Below are 19,546 nucleotides of genomic sequence, written 5' to 3'. Positions count from 1 at the left end.
CTGCAAAGCTCCCTCACACTGAAGGTTTATGCACCATAATAAAGAGATTTATTTTTTTTTCTCTCACTCTCTCTTGCTTCTTACACTTTGCACCTAGTTTCTACTGAACTGTTCAGGCAGAGGACTCTGTATAACCAAACTGCACAGAACAAGCATCGTCCTCAAAACAATAGCAGTGCTGAAAGACAGTAACAAAAGCCTGACATTTTTGATGTTTGAAGGGACAGAAATTGTCTCCTTACGTTGAACTCAACTCCTCTAACTTAGCTTTTAAAATACTGTCATTTCACAACTCTACACACAAAAGATTATAATATAAATTAATTAGTTAGTTCAATTTAGAAAAATGATAATGGAATTTTTCTAAAAATTACTTGAAAATTTCCTAATATCAATTTTGCTATGAGAAATTAAAGAATAGGGGGAAGAAGTTAGAAAAAAGTAAACACTATGAAGCAAAATAGTTTTCCTTATAAAAACAGAGGTGGGGCTGAGGGGAATTTTGCTTTTGTTTCCTTCCAACTTTCTCCATCCTTCTGTTCATCCACTTATCTACCCACAACCCACCTTATTGCAGAATGGTTTTCTGAAGGCTGGAGAGCTCAGACATTCTTTACTTCTATAATTAAGACATAAATTATTATTGCCTGTTGCCTTATTGTAGCAAGAGGTAGTTAGCTAATAAGCACTTACTGAGCATATAAAATACATAGAATTACCATTGATGTCTCATTCATTTACTCACTTAAACAAAAATGAACTAAGTACCAACTGTTAAGCAGACACTATAATATGCAAGTGTGGGATGGGGGATACAAAGGGGCCCAAGGCTCAGTTTAGGCTAGTGAGATAGACAGAGTCACCTTCGAGTTGGCCTCCGAGTGATCCCTGCCTCTTGCTATTCATGCCCTTTTGATCTCCTCCCACACAGTACCAGGGTTGGTCTGTGCGACTAACAGAATATAAAAGTGATGGTATGTCACTTCTGAAGCTAGGTTATAAAAGACGTTGTGACTTCTGTCTCTCTTGCCCTTATATTTTTTGCTCTGGTTGAGGCCAGCTGCCATGTTGTCATATGGACAGGCCCATGTGGTGAAGAACTGAGGCCTCTGACCAACAGTCATCAAGGAAGATGCCTCCTGCCAACAGTCACATGAGAAAGCTTGGAAGCAGAACCTTCAGTCCCAGTCAAGCTTTCAGATGACTGCAGTCCCACTGACATTTTGACAGCAACCTCAAGAGAGATTCTGAGTCAGCACTACACAGCAAAGCCAATCCCCAATTTCTGATCTGTAGTAACTTTGAGATGGTAGATAATTGTTATTCTCAGCCTCTAGAATTTTGGGGTCATTTGCCATGAAGCAATACATAAATAATACGACAGATAATTATAATTCACCTATAGTGTAGATAATACGACACAAGGGTATATTAGCTTCCATGGTAACTGTGCAGTGATCGTTGCATAGTTATTCGGGGAGATCAAAGGAGGGGTAACTTACCTAGGTTGTGGGAAGGGAGGGAATGAGAATGAAGGGTATCAGGGAGGATTTTCTGAAGGTGGTGTTGGTTGAAGTGAGTCTTCAAGGATGAGAAGATATAGGGGGTAATTGTCCCTGTAGGTGTAAGCATGAAAACACTCACCAAGTGACAAAGCATCTTTGTACTGGGGTGGAAGGAGGCAGGGTGGACTACAAACTGACACCCTAAGCAGTTCGGTGTTCCTAGAGAGTATGTTACAAGACTGGGAGTAGCAATGGGCTAAAGGAGAAAGCACTATATGATCGTCCGATAATGTGGACTTTCTACTGAAAAAGAGAACCGTTTGGATTTCTTATTAAATACTATTTTTTGGTATAAGTAATACATGCTTATTGCAGAAAACTTGGAAAATACAGATAATAAAGAAAATAAAATTCCCTACCACCAATACACAAAACACAATGCACATTTCCATATATTGTATATATATTATTTTTTCTATTTACATATATATATACTGAGATTGTGATCAATACTATAAATGCTATTTTATAGATTGATTTTTTTTACTTTGAAGTTTGTATATCATTAAATATTTCTGAAAATACACAATTTCAATGGATGAATAATATTTAGGTATATGGATAAATTATAATATATAACTATTTCCCTGCTCTTGAAATATTATTTTTTTACTATTATAAGTAAAGTTATAACAGACATGCTTGTATATAAGCATTTGTTCACATTTCTGATTATTTCCTCATTAGAGATTTGTAGAAGTACAATTACTGGGTCCAAGAATGGACATTATAGATTGTCAAATTTCTTTCTGTAAAGGCTGTCATAGTTTGTATTCCCTTCATCAGTTATAAGAGAGTTTCTTCCAAACTTTCCAGAATTATTACCTTTTAACACATTCGTGATTTGATGACTGAAAACAGTATTTCCTTTTTTTGTGAATTCACTATTTACACTCTTTGTCTATTTTCTCCTCCTTGTTTGTTAGTGTTTTATGGTAGGATTTAAAGCCACTTAATGACATGATAAGGTCTGTATTTAAGAGCGATCACCAGCGTCTTGGAGGATAATGTGGGGCAACACTGGAGTCACAGATCATGCAGACCTCAGTTAAGGTTCTGGTCACAGGGACAGAGAAAGAAATGAATTCAAGAAGAGCTAGAGAAGGACTCACAGAGAGTTTCCTCACATTATTACCTACATCCCTATTCACGCCCGTGTGCATTGCACTCAGGGCTCTGCCTTCTCACCTGTTACCATGGGTAAACTATCCGCGCTTTGGTCTAAAGCCATTCCCTCCATTTGTATAATGATTCCATCCCTCTCACCTACTCAATGGCATTGCACCAACAATTCTTTATTCTGTTTCTTCTGTATCATCATTTCTTCAATCTCTTCTGTAACTCTCCCATCAATATGCTGTAATTTCTCCCATTTACAAAAAAAAATCTGTCTCTCTCCTGATTCCACTTTCCCCACTACCTACCACACCATTCCTTTGTTCCCTATTACAGCAAAACACACAGAGGGTTCTATTTGCTCTTCCTCCAATTCTTTGCCTCTCTTCTCTCTTAAACCGTTTTGTGTGGATACACTCTAAGGTAAACCCCAGCGAATCACAACCTTGTATAACTCCCTTCCCTTGAATGTGGGTGTAAGTTGTGAGTGGCTTCTATCCATCAGAATAGACTCTTAATTAGGTTATGTTACATAAAGCTCCCTCTTAACCTACTGGAAAGGAAAGAGATGCTCTCCTGCTGGTCTTGAAGAAGTTTAGCTGATGAGAGGCGCTGTGAAAGGGCCCCTTGGCAGGGAGCTGCAGATGGCCACTGGGAGGTGAGCGTGGCCCTCTGCCAACAGCCTACAAAGAAATGTGGGCCTCAGCCCTGCAACTGTGAGGAGATGATTCTGCAACAACCTGGTGAGCTTGGCAGTGCATTCTCCCCTTGTCAAGCCTCCAGATGAGAACAGTCTGGCCAACACCTTGATCACAGCCCAGGGAGACACCAAGCAGAGGACCAGCTAAGCTGTGCCCAGACTTCTGAACCATGGTGACTGTGACATGATAAATGAGTGTTGCTTTGAGCTGCTAAGTGTGTGGTAATTAATTAGGCAGCAACAGAAAACTAACACACCTTTCCATGCAAGTTTTCAACCCCAGTATGACACTATACTGCCCATATCAAGGTCAGCAGGGAACTCCACATCGCTAACTTCAACAATGTAGTTCATAGTCCTCATCTTATCTATCAGCAGCATCTGACACAACTGATCATGCCCTCCTTGATTCATTTTCTTCACCTGATTGAGAGGATTTCCTCTCCTTCATTCTCTTTTTCTCCTTCTAGAACTCCAGCTAGTGATGTTAGACCTTCTCCTTCTTTCCTCCAAATCTCTTAGTCTCTCTTTTATATTTTCTATCCCTTTATCTTTCTGCTGCATTTTGGTTAATTTCTTCACATTTCCCTTCCATTTTAATAATGCTTACTTGAACTATGCCTAGTCAGCTATTTAACCTTTCTATTAAATTATAAATACCAGTGACTGTATTTTTCACTTTTGAGAAAGTCTGTGGCTCTTTTTAAACCCAGCTGGTCTTTTCCTGTATTTATACAATGCTTAAAAGTATTTCAGAAGACTAATACTGGATATTTACTGTTACTTTTATACAAAATATAAGTGTATCACATTAAATAAATGAGTAACAACATTAAGGGGAATGAGAATCAACAGTTTCTGGGCAGCGATTGCCTCTTGGGGGGAGGAGGAGGTAGAGATCAGGGATGGATCTACTGAAGGATTCAACAGTAGTATTACATTTAATTTCTTAAGCCAGATATATGGGTGTTGGTGTAAATAAATAACAATTTAAAGAGATTTTTTAAATGTAATTTTCTGCAAATTCCTGTCAATAGTTCTATTTCTGCCTTTTGAAATACAGAGATATGTATTGTTTCAAAATCTTTATTCCTTTCAAATTCCTGACTTTGCTAGTCTCATCTCACTTTGCAGGTATCCTATCTTTTTCACTTCACAAAGAAAAATGTGTTCTGACATATGCTTTCTAATAACTTCTTTCTCTATTACCTTCAATTTCCAGTTTCTTCACCCATTATTACCCCTTTCTCTTTTATGTTAGTAGAGATATCAATATTTCTTTGTAATATGTTACCAACAACCCATATGTAACAAACTGTGTAAACATCCCGACCTTTTTTTTTTCCGCTTTCATCTTCTACGAGGGTTGACAAAGTTTTTTGGTAAAGGGCTAGACAGTAAATATTTTTGACTTTGTGGGACAAATAGTCTCTGACACAACTGTTCCACTCCGCCACTGTAACATAAAATCAGCCGAAGACAATACATAACTGGGTGAGTGTGACTGTGCTGCAGTAAAACTTTATTTACAAAAACAGATGGCGGGGGGCTTCCCTGGTGGCGCAGTGGTTGAGAATCTGCCTGCTAATGCAGGGGACACGGGTTCGAGTCCTGGTCTGGGAGGATCCCACATGCCGCGGAGCAACTAGGCCCGTGAGCCACAACTACTGAGCCTGCGCGTCTGGAGCCTGTGCTCCGCAACAAGAGAGGCCGTGATAGTGAGAGGCCCGCGCGCCGCGATGAAGAGTGGCCCCCACTTGCCGCAACTGGAGAAAGCCCTCGCACAGAAACGAAGACACAACACAGCCAAAAATAAAAATAATAAATAAATAATAAATAAATTAAAAAAATTAAAAAAAAACCAAAAAACAGATGGCGGCAAGATTTGACCCATGGGCCAGTTTGCTGATCCCTGTTCTACAACATCCAAAAGGTCACTCTGTCAGTTAATGGCTTCTTTTTGCTGCCAGCAATCTCTTTTCACTGTCCTCAGTCTCTCACCCAATACATAATTCTATTTCTTCTTGATTTTTCTGCAGGTTTTTACATTGTCGAACACTCCTTATATTCATTTCTTATTAGTTTGTTTGATGTAAATCTTGGTTTTCATCATCTCTATCTATCCAGTCCTTTGGAGTTTTCTTGGTATTTTTTCCTTTATACGATCTTACATTTAAAGAAAATTTTTGGAGATTTACAAATATATACAAAAGGGGAAAGACTAGTGTAATGAATTCTTATGTACCCTTCTCCTTGCTTCAAGACTATCAAGAAAAAGCTAAGCTTCTTTCACTTCTTTTTGGCTTTAGTATTTTTAAAAGACATCACTTCGGGCTTCCTTGGTGGCGCAGTGGTTGAGAATCTGCCTGCCAATGCAGGGGACACGGGTTCGAGCCCTGGTCTGGGAAGATCCCACGTGCCACGGAGCGACTAGGCCCGTGAGCCACAACTACTGAGCCTGCGCGTCTGGAGCCTGTGCTCCGCAACAAGAGAGGCCGCGACAGTGAGAGGCCCGCACACCGCGATGAAGAGTGGCCCCCGCTTGCCGCAACTAGAGAAAGCCCTCGCACAGAAACGAAGACCCAACACAGCCATAAATAAATACATATATAAATAAAGTTAAAAAAAAAAGACGTCACTTCATTTTATCTAACACTCAATACACAATAAAAATCCCTAATTGTCCCCAAAATGTTATTTTATTATTGATTTACTGTCCCACTTTTAGTGATGATTGATTGAGGCGTAGAGTCACCTCGTTATAACAAGAGACAATCCTCTCACCAGGAAATTCCAAGGGATTTAGCAGCTCTGTGCCAGGAACCAGGGACAGAGACAATATATATATTTTCTGATTTTTCCAAATGGTGGATAAGGTTGGTACAGTGAGCTAATTTGCTTATTCCCTTTCTCAAATGGAAAACTTTAAGTGCTTCACTATTAATTATGATATTCCTTTTAAAAAAAAAGTTAAAATACCCTTTATCTGATTCAGAACCTTTTCCTTTATGCCTAGTTTGCAAAGAGCTGTTTTTAAACATAAACTGATTTGTCTACATCTTCGAGATTATAATATCATTTTCCTCCTTTATTTTGTTAATAAGATAAATTAAAAAAATTTTTTTAATAAACTTTTGTTAGTTTGGGTTTTTCAAGAAGCAAATGCCAAGAAGGGATTAGACATATGAGGTATTGATTGGGAGAAAAGACTGTAAAGGATCGATGGGAGGGAACAGGAGTATGCAGGGAGACCATGACGGAGGTCTGGCACTGTGAAAGGAGAGGGCAAACAGAGGAGGACTGGGCAGGAAGAGTCTCAACAGAGACCGCACAGAGTTCTAAGAAGGTTCTGGTCAGGCCAATGGGAAGACCTTGTGCATAGTCACCCATTAGAAGTATTTAGAGCCTGGCATCCTTACTTCACTTAGTCACTGGCTGAGAGCACACTGGGGGAGCATGACTTCAATTGTGAACACAGTGGTGGATCGAGAGGGGTGCAAGCTGGGGTGTCAGTCAACTATACTCCCCATATCAGGAGATCTGAGTGGTTCTCACCTGCTCCATTTGCAATTATGAAAAGACATGTGCAGTAAACTCAAACTGAGAAAGGTATAACTATTTAGAATTCAGAACCTTCACGTATGTAGGCCTGAGTCACATCACTAGGTAAGGCACTCAGATTTGCTGAGGTAATAGTTAAGGGAAATTTAGAATGAATAGTGGAGGAGGGAGAGAGCGTGTACCAGTTGCAGCCCCGAAGACTAACTGCAGTAAGGGAGTGTCTCACCAACCTTCTTTCTGTAAACTTCTTTCGGTGAGATCATGGAAGCGCTGATCCCCAAACCTGTGTGAAGCACCAGATCTGTGTGGTGCAAGGGCAGACTGTGGTGGCCATCAAAACGCACCGTCTTCCCTCAGACCTCTCACAAGTGTAAATGCACTAGAAGAAAATATGGGAGGATTAAAAATAACAAAACCCAGAGTAGGGAAGATCTACGGAAGACATATAACCTAGAAGCCATAAATAAAAGACTGATGAATTCAAGTGTATAAAACAAATTCTGCATGGAAAAACGTTTCATACAAAGTCAAAAGACAAACAAAAAAATTGGAACGCATATCACAAAGGCCTGAATTCTTTAATATATATATAAAGAACTCCTAAATCAATAAGAAAAACACCAATAGTATCAGTCTTGATGGACAGTGACAAAAGCTCCAAAATTTCCATGGCTTAAGACAGAGAAGTTTATTTCTCATATGTGTTTTCTGTCCATCGTGGGTCAGTGGGGCTCTTTCCTGTGACTTCCTCATTGCAGGACTTAGGCTGATGAGCAGCTATCTCCTGGTGTACTCTTGGTAACTGCGCAGAGGGAAAGAGACTCTGCCCTGGTGTTGCCCTGGCAATTTAATATGGGCGTGAAAGTGATACTCATCAATTCCTCTCACAAATCATTGGCCGGAACCAGTCCCACGTTCCCACCTAAACCCAAGGGACCAGGCTGTGCCATAACTGGTGTCCCTGGAAGGAGGGGAGCCCGGCATTGGTGAGTAGCACTAAGTGGTCCTTATCACTCTAGATGGTCTATGAATTATTTGGTTTCTCAATTGAAGGTCTTGTCAAAGAAAGTCGATGGCATATTTCATTACATTCCACATGCTGGTTATTAAAGAAGTAAAAAATTCCTCTCTTTCCAAAATTGGTAGTGACATCTTTCTGATCAACAGAGTGAATCTGGGGATCTGTGAGGTAGATGAGCCCTTTTCCATTACCAGTCACCCAACCTAAAAGAGAAATACATATGTCTGAGAATTAAATCCTCTATAAGTGTCAGTAAAGTGTTTCTGAAAAAAAAAAATATATATGTAATATATACAAGACACTTTAAAAACCTGGTCATCCTCTGGTTTATGATAAATAAATTTCTGTTAAGGGATTTGGTGTTGCATATTCCAATTATTGCTTTAAGAAGAATAATTAAATATTGGGTAATTAAATTTGTCAAATATGACATACCAGATCCAGGAATTAGAGAGCAATAACATGCACTTAGTATAATTATTAAATCACAATATTTTCATGATTCAGAAGTTTCTTTAATGCTTCACTCATTAATTCATACATTCCTCTGTTCGTTTAACAAATATTTAGAGAGTGTACACACTGTATAAAACACTGTTTGGGGTGCTGGAGATACAGCAGTGAACAAGTTAGTAAAAAATCTCTGTACTCACTGGTGTAACATTCTTGTGAAGGGGGACAGATTAATAAACAATATAAGTAAGTAAAATATGTAATATAACAGAGTGATGATAAATGTTATGAAAGGGGGATAGAAAAGATCTTGGAGGATGGTCATAGAATCTTTACTAGAAATAATTATAATAAAATTCATTTATCATTCAAAAGAAGTATAGAATAATGGCTAATAATTCTGATAAATAAAATACCAAACTGAAACAAAATTTAAATGTTAATGAAGATTTTAAAGGAAGTTAGATTCAAGTACACACAGCTTTCTGTTCCATAATGATTCCAATTATGAAACCCAGTACCACACCTGAAATAAAGGTAAAGAGCTAGAGGAAAGAAAGTGTGGAAAGACTTTGACACATTAAAACATGCAGTCATAAGAAACCTACATCACTCAAATCCACTTGAGTGAAATTTTAAAAAATGCTGTTACGGATTTGCTCTAGAATGAAGCCCAAGAGAATGTGAGCCAGATCTTCTCACTGATTATTTGACACCTTAGACACTTGCAGAAAGCTTTAAACATTTTTCTCTAGGCATCATTTGCTACATACAGCAAAATTGATTAATTTAATTTCAAATAGTAGCCTATGCACCGAACAATCTATTTATTAAATAATGATTAGTAGAGCTAGTTACAAAACCTCACATTTACATATAAATAATACTAAAAACAAAAAAATAATTCTGTTTCACATACCTTGTAAATCGACCACAACATCTCTATGATTGGAAAACTCATAAGCAAAGTGGCCGTAAGCCAAGCCATATTCTGTGGCTTTGTATTCTGTTTTTACCACTTTCGTGTTATTTGACAATTTTACAAATTCTCCCAGTATGTAAGGTTCCACACTGACACATCCTTTTATTGTTTTGCCCTCTAAAATCTGAAAAGTAGAAATGGGAGACAGTATAACAGTGGTGAAGGCCATGGTCTTTGCGGTCAGAAGATCTCAATTTGAACCCAGGCTTTGCCACTTAGGAGCACTATTACTTCTCTAGATTTTGGTTTCCTTATTTGTAAAGTGGGTGTAATAATAGCTATAGGAACATTAAAAGGATTATATGAGACCATGCATGTAAAGTGCTTAACATATATGTGGCATATAATGGAACCTAAAATTTTTATTATTCTTTTATTAAAAAGTGCAAATAAAAATTAGTCCATGAAGTGACCTACCCTAGGGGGCTGGCTTGCCAGGGCATGTAGCTAGATCCTGCACTGTGACTCTGGGTTGCAATATCAGCTCAAGCATTTTTGTGCAATGTGATCTATTTTGTAGACGGTAGATCTATTTTGTTTCAAAGGTTAGAGTTAATGTTTGTTTGTTAAATGCCCAGCATAGTGCTTCAGATAAAGAAATTGCAAAATAGATAATAACTATTATTAAATAAGTAACAAAATATGGGTCTAAAAATATCTCTGGCCAAAGTAAAAAAAAAAAATTCTTTAGGGTGTAAATGTGCTAAGATCCAACATCTTTGGGGAAGCAGGGTATTCTTAATCCAAAGAAGAGAAATGTCAGTGGGGATGGGTGCCTTTGCATATTTTAACAGATATCATAGTGAAGAGGGATTGGTCTCAATGGCCCCAGAAGGAAGAGCTACAATCCAGGTAGAAATTAGAAGATGACAGATCTGGGCCAACTTCCTAACAACTGGAATTATTTAAAGTAAAAAAACAAGAATTATTTTTTTCTTACTGAAGGTGTTTAAGCTATGGCTTAGTTATCACTTGATTGCAAGGGGTGGGGGGTCAATGAATCTGAAACAGGATATATGCATCATGTTGAGGGAATAATTTGTATTAGATATGATCTTTAGGGTCCTTTCTCTCTCTCTAAAAGTACAAAGACAACACAAAGGAAAAGTATACTAAAAATGCTAACTCGACCATGAGGGACCAGGTACCAGGATCAACAGATCTTCAAATGTGACTTGAAGGATCCAAATGATGCATCAGGGTACAGAGGGTCATATTTCCTACATATCTTACAAGTAGTGAAGCAGATGAAGTAGATGAAGGAAGCTGGTAACTGAGTTTATTGAATTTTACCAGAATGATGGTGGAGGTAGATGAATGGTAGGTTGGCAATAGAAATCTAGCCTAATACATATTTACAGTCCTGCTTAATCAAATTCTTGATTTCTTTAATCTTACCAGTAATACTGAGGATGGTATGTAGAATATCTGTGTCTGAATCTTTTGTTCATAAAGTCTCTTGTTAAATTCTGTCACATAGTGCTGTGCAGTCATCTGCCTCTCCACATCGATGAAGTGGTGCCAGAGCCCCTTCTGCTCCTTATATTCTTTCCCAACATATCTGTGAATGGAGAAAAACCACACAAAGAAATGCAAAGTGATCCTACTATACAGTAAGAAAGATCAAGAGAGATATGCAAAAATGCTTGAAAGATGTTACTCTTTCTCCGCCTTAGATTGTTAATGTTATCTTATCTCATGACTCAAATAATTTTGTAAGAGCCACCTGAAGAGTGGAACATAATTCATACTAGCTGACTGATGGTTAAGTCTATGTGTCAACTTGATTTGTCCACAGGGTGCCCAAATATTTGGTCAAACATTATTCTGGGTGTTTCTGTGAGGGTGTTTTTGGATGAGTTTAACATTTAAATCAATAGACGGAGTAAAGTAGGTTGCCCTCCCTAATGTGAGTGGGCCTCATCCAGTTGAAGGGACAAATGGAACAAAAGGCTGACCTTCTTCTGAGTAACAGAGAATTCTTGCCTGCTTCTGAGCTGGGACAGTGATCTTTTCCTGCTTTGGGACTTGAACTGAAACATCATCTCCTCTTGGGTCTCAAGCCTGTTGGCCTTTGGACTGGAACTACATATCATCAGCCCTCCTGGATCTCCAGCTTGCCAACTGTAGATGCTGAGGCTTGCTAGCCTCCATAATTATGGGAGTCAATTCCTAAAAATAAATCTCTTTTTATATATATATACATACACACACACACACACACACACACACACACACCTTACTGGTTTTGTGTTTCTGGAGAATCCTAATACATTGACCCCAGATGATACTGATTTTAAAGAGAAAGTGTCCACTTAGTGTAGCAGTTCACCAGACTTCTTTGGTAAGTCAAGGGAGAAAGCATGGGTACTGGAAAGTGCATGGACTCTGGAAGCAGATCTTTCACTCCCTGCAGCATGACCTTACATTAGGTCAACTAATCAATCTGAAGGCTTCCTCTACCCTTTCCTTTTATAATTACTTCATCTGTACAAATACTGTTTTCCATCATCACCTGTTATGTGCACAAACAACACTTTTTATCCTACTTGGGATTCATTGTGATTCCTATATTTGAAGATTAGTATATTTTGGCAGTTCTGGAAAATTGTCAGAAATCATCTATTAAAATAGTAATTCTTTTCTATTTGCTCTGTTATCTTTTTCTGGTCAGATGTATGTTAGACCCTTTCACTCTATCTTCCCTGTCTCTTCTTCTCTCTTTTATTTCCCATCTCAGATCCTCCTATCATGTATCCTGGTATGTTAGTTGCTTAGGACTGCTGTAACAAAGTGCCACAATGTGGGTGGCTTAAACAACAGAAACTGATCTTTCTCACAGTTCTACAGTCTCTAAGTCTAAGATCAAGGTGTCAACAGAGCCATGCTCCCTCTGAAGGCATTAGGGAAGGATCTTTTCCAGGCCTCTCTCCTGGCTTCTGATAGTTCCTGCTTGGTGGCAGCATAACTACAATTTTTACATGCATTCTCCCTGTGTGTGTCTATCTCCAAATTTCCTCTTTTTATAAGGATACCAGTCATAGTGGATGATGGGCCTATCCTACTTCAGTATGAACTCATCTTAACTAATTACATCTGCAATGACTCCATTTCCAAATAAGATCACAGTCTGAGGTACTTGAGGTTATAATGTCAACTTGAATCTGGGGTTGGAGGGACACAATTATACCCATAACACCTGGTTTCACCACTCTGACGTGTGAATTGGTGCAGGTTTCTTAACATCTCTGTGTCTCACTTCTCTCATCTGTAAGATGGGGATAATAATACAGTAGTAACTACCTCATAGGGTTTTTTGAGGATTAATTAAATTAGTATATCAATGACTTAAAACAGGGCTTGGGACATAGTAAGAAATGTACATGTTTACTATTATTATTATCATCAACAACCTTTTCAAAAAATGTACTTCTACTATTTAAGAGTCACCCAATTTCTCTCTTTTTTCCTCTTCCTATTTATTTCTTACATTTTTTGGATTTGGCTAAAGATCAAGGTCTACATTAAATTAAAAGTCTTGCCTATAGGTCCTTTAAAATACGCATATGGTATAAAATTAGGCCTTAAACCCAATGAGTACCACCTGTGATCACTAATTTTCAGGTGAGTTTTTGCTTAAAGTTGTCATCAAGAACTAAGGCCAAACAAAAAACTTTCCAGGTTATTTGCCTCAGTGGGGGTGGCATATTTTTAAATAACCTATTTTTGAGCATGTAGCCATTCCTGCATCCCTGCTTTATATCGGTGGTCTCTATGGATGGACCTAGAGACTGTCATACGGAATGAAGGAAGTCAGAAAGAGAAAAACAAGTATCGTATATTAATGCATATATGTGGAATCTGAAAAAATTGGTATAGACGATCTTATTTACAAAGCAGAAATAGAGACACAGATGCAGAGAACAAACGAATGGATACCAAGGAGGGGGCGGTGGGATGAACTGGGAGATTGGGATTGACATATATACACTATTGATACTATGTACAAAATAGATAACTAATGAGAACCTACTGTACAACATAGGGAACTCTACTCAGTGCCCTGTAGTGACCTAAATGAGAAGGAAATCCAAAAAAGAGGGGATATATGTATACGTATAGCTGATTCACTTTGCTGTACAGTATAACACAATATTGTAAAGGAACTATACTCCGATGGGAAAAAAAACAAAATATATATATATATCCGTGGTCTCTAAACTCATCCCCTTCCATGTGTAACTTCTGTCACTAGCTGCTCTCTCATCCCTCCCCTGCCCAACACTTCTATGGAGGGTGTCTTAAGGATTCAGTATTCACTTACATCCCTGGATATGCTTCAACCCTGGCCTTAGAGGATTTTTCTGCCTTTTTTTGCAGGCTCACTCATTTACTTAGAAGTATGGCTTGCATAGTTTAGCCTTTCTTGCCAGCATTTTTAGTGACAGTGTTTAAAACTCTGTGGCCTGTCATATAGCCAGGAACACTATTTTTCTTATCTGTACAATGGGGTTTAATGTTCCCTAATGGGTTTGAAATCATGTATATAAAACATCCAGCCCAATGGCTGACATAATGTGGGTCTTCCATATATGATAACTGTTATTAACTAACTAATGAGGAGGAGGAAAAAGGAGTTGAATTCTGAAAACATACATTTTAGCCATTTTTTCAGCCCTTTCAAAGTCTCATAAACAATTACTTAACAGAAGGGAAAAATTAGCCCTTTTTACATTAGTGATATAGGTGCTTTTAAGCAATACCTCCCCAGAGTTTCTTCTTGGTGAAGATGATGCACCCAAAATGCATTCCTTTGTCTGCCTTTCTTCTTCACATTCAGGTAGTCCCCCAAATACACAACAGTTTCCTGGGCTGTCCACAGTTCAGATTTCTTGGAATATTTTAACAAAAGAGCATCTTGAAAAAAAGATAAGATTAATATTGATCTTATTTTTCAAAAAGATCTTACAATTCATGGATAAAACTGAAGTAACACAGGTTCCAGTCCAGCTCATTTGAAATATTCAACTTTTTAATATATTTTCTCAAACTTTATCCTCTTCTACGACTATTACTAAAAAGCTAGTGAAGTATGAATAAAAGGTAAAGCTTGAGAAATTACAATGAAGAATAGCCTTTGGTTCACAAAATCTCTTGTTTGTTATGGCAAGGTATTTAGGTCAGAGCTTCTGTATGAAAGTAATGGAAAATAAAAGGGTTTTTTAAACAGCAAAATCCCAGAGACCATCTTGGAACAAGTGATAAGTGTGTGCATCGTCTTCTAATTATCTGGGGACCTCAAATAACAGAGGCTGCTATCTATGCCAGATCACGCAGATAGAAATAAATTGAATAATTCTACCCCAAAGGTTCCTGGCAACTCCAGGAATCCTAGATTGCATATCAAAGTGCACCCTAGTTTTCTTTTACATATTTTAAGTTGGGAAAGTCCAGGAACTACTGAGAAAATATAGCTACTGTACAAAGATGCAAACTCAACTGAAAAAGGAGAAGATAAGAGGAAAAAGTAAGGGTTGTTTCCACCTTAAAGAAAGGAAGACCAATGCTAGCAAGAAAACATCTCTTTAAGGGGGAAGACCAACATGAACCCTAAGGAAGAAATGCAACATTTTGGGATCCAAGTTAAAGTGAAGTGAACAAAGACTTCCAGTGTCTAGGTTGTGATAAAGGGTAAATGAACAGGAAACTTGGGAGAGAAAATACTTAAAGTGAGATAAACCCACAGGTCTGGGATCAGGGAAGGGAGATGATGGGGTTGGGGGAGATGGTGATCGTGGTTGGGTGACTCAATCAGAGAAGCTGGGGAAGGAAATGGAAGGTGAGCTGCTTGCACACACACATAGAAAGGGCAGTGAACTGAGGGAAGAAGCAAGGAGAGAATGCATAACTTGTTCAGGTTTTTCAACTTTGGGCCTTGCTTTCCTCCAACGTGTTTTTTCACCCATAAATTGGCACACAGACAAAACAATAAGGCAGCTACCTAACTCTCAGAAATGTGATTTTGAAACTGCAGAATCTCACAGTAAGCAGGGAAACCCTATTAGAAAATTTTGCTTCTTTTGGCAACAACCTGATCTGTCTTTTAGTCTGACTTCAAGGTAGCAGGCAAAACACTGAAATACTTTGAAACAGAAGTTCTTTACATTGGCTTTACACAAAGTCACTGGGGAGCTCTTAAAAAATAAGGATGCCTGGATCACATCACAGACCCATTAGACTGGAATCTCTGGGGTGAGGCACTGGAAGTTTAAAAAAGCCTCTTGCGGGGCTTCCCTGGTGGCGCAGTGGTTGGGAGTCCGCCTGCCAATGCAGGGGACACAGGTTCGTGCCCTGGTCCGGGAGGATCCCACATGCCGCGGAGCGGCTGGGCCCGTGGGCCACAACTGCTGAGCCTGCGCGTCTGGAGCCTGTGCTCCTCAACGGGAGAGGCCGCGACGGTGAGAGGCCCGCGCACTGCGATGAAGAGTGGCCCCCACTCGCCACAACTGGAGAGAGCCCTCGCACAGAAACGAAGACCCAACACAGCCATAAATAAATAAATAAATAAATTTATTTAAAAAAAAAAAAAAAAAAAGCCTCTTGGGAGATTCTCAGGACTTCCCTGGTGGCGCAGTGGTTAAGAATCCGCCTGCCAATGCAGGGGACACGGTTTCGAGCCGTGGTCTGGGAAGATCCCACATGCTGCAGAGCAACTAAGCCCGCGACAACTACTGAAGTCCGCACCTCTACAGCCCGTGCTCCACAACAAGAGAAGCCACCACAATGAGAAGCCTGCGCACCACAACGAAGAGTAGCCCTCGCTCGCCGCAACTAGAGAAAGCCCTCGTGCAGCAATGAAGACCCAAAGCATCCTTAAAAAAAAAAAAAGCCTCTTGGGAGATTCTCATGCCATACCAGTGTTGAGAACTACTTTAGTATCCAGTGCTCAGCAATCTACATAGTTTATTTCCTCTGAAATGCATTTTACAATAGTTTTTTTTTCTCATTCAAATAATTCTTCAGTACCTTGGAGGGCATTACAGTGTGACCCTCTGGGCTAAGAGAAGAACCTTCTTTTGTCTTCTCCCAGCTTCACCACTTCTAAGCTGTGTTGGACATGCTGCTGGCTGGGTGGCCCCAGCCGAGGCTTCCTGCTAGGGGAAGAGACCTTGCGCTGTTCCTTAAGCAGGAAGCAGTTGCTAATTGTACCTGATCAATCCACTGACTGGCAAGAAACCACTTAGGACAGGTGTGAAAGTCTCTGCCCACTAGAAGGATGATGTGTAACTAGGTCAAACCCCATCTCCCTAGGATTTGAATGGGAAAAATACAGAAAAATCAGCTGGTTGGTAATGAGAATCAGTGGAGGAGACAAATGTGGAGTGTATATGGCATCCAGAGCTGTTTTAAGCCCTGACTGATGACTGCTCCCGAGTCCTGTAAGATTCTCCCTTACTGCCTTGTGTGTCTTTATAGCAGGGAAGAAAGTCCCTGAACTACACATTTCTCTATATAGTCACAAAGCATAACAGGGGTCGATATCTTTCATGAGCTTTAAGTGATCTACATAACAAGAGCTTCAGAGGGCCCCGAACATGCAGAGATGCCTCCTGAAAGGCTGTACTTACTATGTGCTCCATGGAGTTGCCTGGACTTAAAAACTCCTGTATTCTCCAGTCTCTGGAACAGCCAATCATGCCTCACCCCTGCCAAGAGTTTTTCAAAGTCATCAGGCTGCAGGGTGCGAGCCTTAAGGATCTTTTGCGTTGCCACTCCTGGCAATGAAACAAAAGAACTTCCACTGGAATTCAGAAAGGACCATGGGTTTTCTCCCTCAGAAGAACCACTGGAAATGCCGGGTGATTCCAACCACCATGCCGAGGACGAGCTGGAACTCTGGCTGCAGTTTAGCAGGTTTCCAGGTTCATTTGCTTCCTCTGTGGTAGTGCAGTCCTCGCTGAGGACAGGGATGGAAGTGTTACCACTTACCGAGGAATTGGGGATCTGGGCTCCCTGACCACGCAGCTGCCTCAGAGCACATGGTCTGTGAGAGCCATGTGTGCTTGCGGCGTGAACATCTGTGCTGTCCAGCAGTTGGCTCTCCTCATCCACCGTGGAGGCATCAGGGTCAATGCCCTGCTCTTTGACTGAGCCACCACTTTTCCCTGAGTCAGGATTTTGAACAAGCCAATGAGGAGTGAAAGTGCTACATGCTGTCATGGAACTTTTGCCCAGAGGCTCGTCCACAACTATGTGGAAGTCTACAGGCATATCTTCTGCTCTCTCTGCTGTTTCTTCTTCTGGGTCAACCCAGCAGGGGCTATCTTTAAATGTGGGACCTGCGTCTCCTTTGATTTCTTCTCTCTTCTCTTCTTCATGCCTGTCTTTGGCGTCACAGTTGATTCCTGGAAACTTATCAATTATTTCAAAGGTTTCTTCTTCTTGGATCGAAGGATATGTGGCCATGTTCTTGGGCCAACCAGAATCAGAAGACCAAGAAGCAGAACCAAATGAGGGTCTGGAATGAGTAGAAGTATTTCTGGACCTCACATTTCCGGCTTCCCACATACCTTCTGGAGCTCCTTTTAACAGTCCTGCACCTGAGGCCAACAAAGTGCCTGCTGTGTTATGAGGAGGAAAAGTTGTCAAGGGCACGGGATTGTGTAGTTGACTTTGAGAAGACTCTAAACTGTCATCCCTGGACACCTGGAGAGAGAGACCATGAAGCTCTGAAGACAGCGGACGTACAGCTCTGCTCTCCCCATCGATCTCCAGTTCTTCTGCCGGGGCAGTGGAACACCGAGTGTCCACGTGACGTTCTTCCTTGCTAGGCTCTCTTCTGGCTGACATATCATCAACGTGGTAATTCACTTCCTCCCAGCTTGTAGAAGAACTACCCCCTGATAACTTGCTCCAAGAACTGGAGCTCTGGCTGTCGCTCAGAGACTTGTTCAAAACAGCTCCCCCACCACTGCTGTGGTCTGTTGACTCAGCCTCAGTCTCCACATCTTCATCCACGGAGACTCGAAATGCATCAGAACCGGCCCAGTTTCTCCTTCCTACCCTCCTGAGTTTCTCCCAACCATTCTTAGCCATTTGGGAGGAAGATATTACCATGCCTTTTTCAAAACGTGGTTTGTCCTCAGTAGTACTCACAGTATCTATGTTTTTTGTTTCTGTTTTTAGATCAGTGATACAGACTCCTGTTTTTGTACCTTTCTGTTTATTTTTGTTGTTTCCGCAAGTGCTTTCAAATATTTCACACACTGAAGTGTGGTGCTGTGAATAGGTTTCAAGAATTTTTTGGAAATCCACTTGCCCATGCAAGATGGGTTTCTCCAACCCACACTTGAAACCCTCTGGAACATAAGACTTGTCATCTAAATTTGAGAAGCTTTGAACTTGTAACTGTTCCTTCACCCTGGTGATAACAGACATGATTTCCTGAGAGATAGCTTCTCTCTCCTGACTTCTGGAGGAAGTACTGAAAGTATACAGCTTTCCCATAGCTTCACTACAGAGCTGACTTGCTGTGTGGACCGTCTCCATCTCCCCATAGAGCCTCTGGTGCACCGTGGTGAGACCGAAAGCAGCTTTGAGAAAACTATGGAGCTCCTGTTTTCCAGTAACTGGTTCATCACATTTCTTGGTAAGGAGGCCAATTTCAAAGGCCTCTTTGGCTTCACACAGATATGAATTTTTCATTCCTGGAGGACAGTCACTAGAACTGCTATATGACAACAGGCATGTGCCGCGAATATTCTGAGGAAAATACCAAATACAAAATCAGACACTGAATTGGAAACTGGAGGTGAATCAGGGAAAACTTTTCAGTCCTGGAGGACAGTCATTAGAAATATTATAAAAAAATAAACATGTGCCATGGAAAAATACAGAAACTACCAGCTACCATCCTCCTGTACCCCTGATACTTTTTGATCAGAGACGATAAATTTGTTATTGTTGCTATTGTTAGTTTTAGCAAACAGAGTCTACACGTGGAATGTGGACATAATAATTTTGCTATATACAAACACATCATTTGTTTAATAATAGTCGAAACAACAGATTAGTGGCTTCCAAACCCCTCTGTGCATTTGAATCGCCTGGGCAGTATTTCATAATGAAAGGTTTCTGGGTACAAATCC

General features: G+C 40.1%; 1 protein-coding gene across 9 annotated transcripts in view; it reads right to left on the bottom strand.

Moving 5' to 3' along the window:
* Positions 1–7,547: 7,547 nt before the first annotated feature.
* Positions 7,548–19,546, bottom strand: part of ALPK1 (alpha kinase 1) — a 124,324-nt gene continuing 112,325 nt past the window's right edge. For 7 of the 9 annotated variants that reach the window (XM_057547518.1, XM_057547517.1, XM_057547519.1 and 4 more), the window contains 5 exons: positions 17,027–19,160; positions 14,162–14,315; positions 10,797–10,959; positions 9,336–9,522; positions 7,548–8,166 (listed from right to left, as the gene is read on the bottom strand). In XM_057547518.1, coding sequence (XP_057403501.1) covers positions 7,967–8,166; positions 9,336–9,522; positions 10,797–10,959; positions 14,162–14,315; positions 17,027–19,160 — 2,838 coding nt within the window. In that variant the 3' untranslated portion in view covers positions 7,548–7,966. Of the gene's footprint in view, positions 8,167–9,335; positions 9,523–10,796; positions 10,960–11,356; positions 11,571–14,161; positions 14,316–17,026; positions 19,161–19,546 lie in introns of those variants that run through there. The other 2 variants (XR_451841.2, XR_009008487.1) reach the window with 2 other exon arrangements.

The sequence above is a fragment of the Balaenoptera acutorostrata genome, chromosome 5 (genome assembly GCF_949987535.1).
Source record: "Balaenoptera acutorostrata chromosome 5, mBalAcu1.1, whole genome shotgun sequence".
Classification (NCBI taxonomy): domain Eukaryota; kingdom Metazoa; phylum Chordata; class Mammalia; order Artiodactyla; family Balaenopteridae; genus Balaenoptera; species Balaenoptera acutorostrata.
The sequence above is the reverse complement of the archived record's forward strand: the minus strand, read 5'-3'. Positions and strand labels throughout refer to the sequence as shown.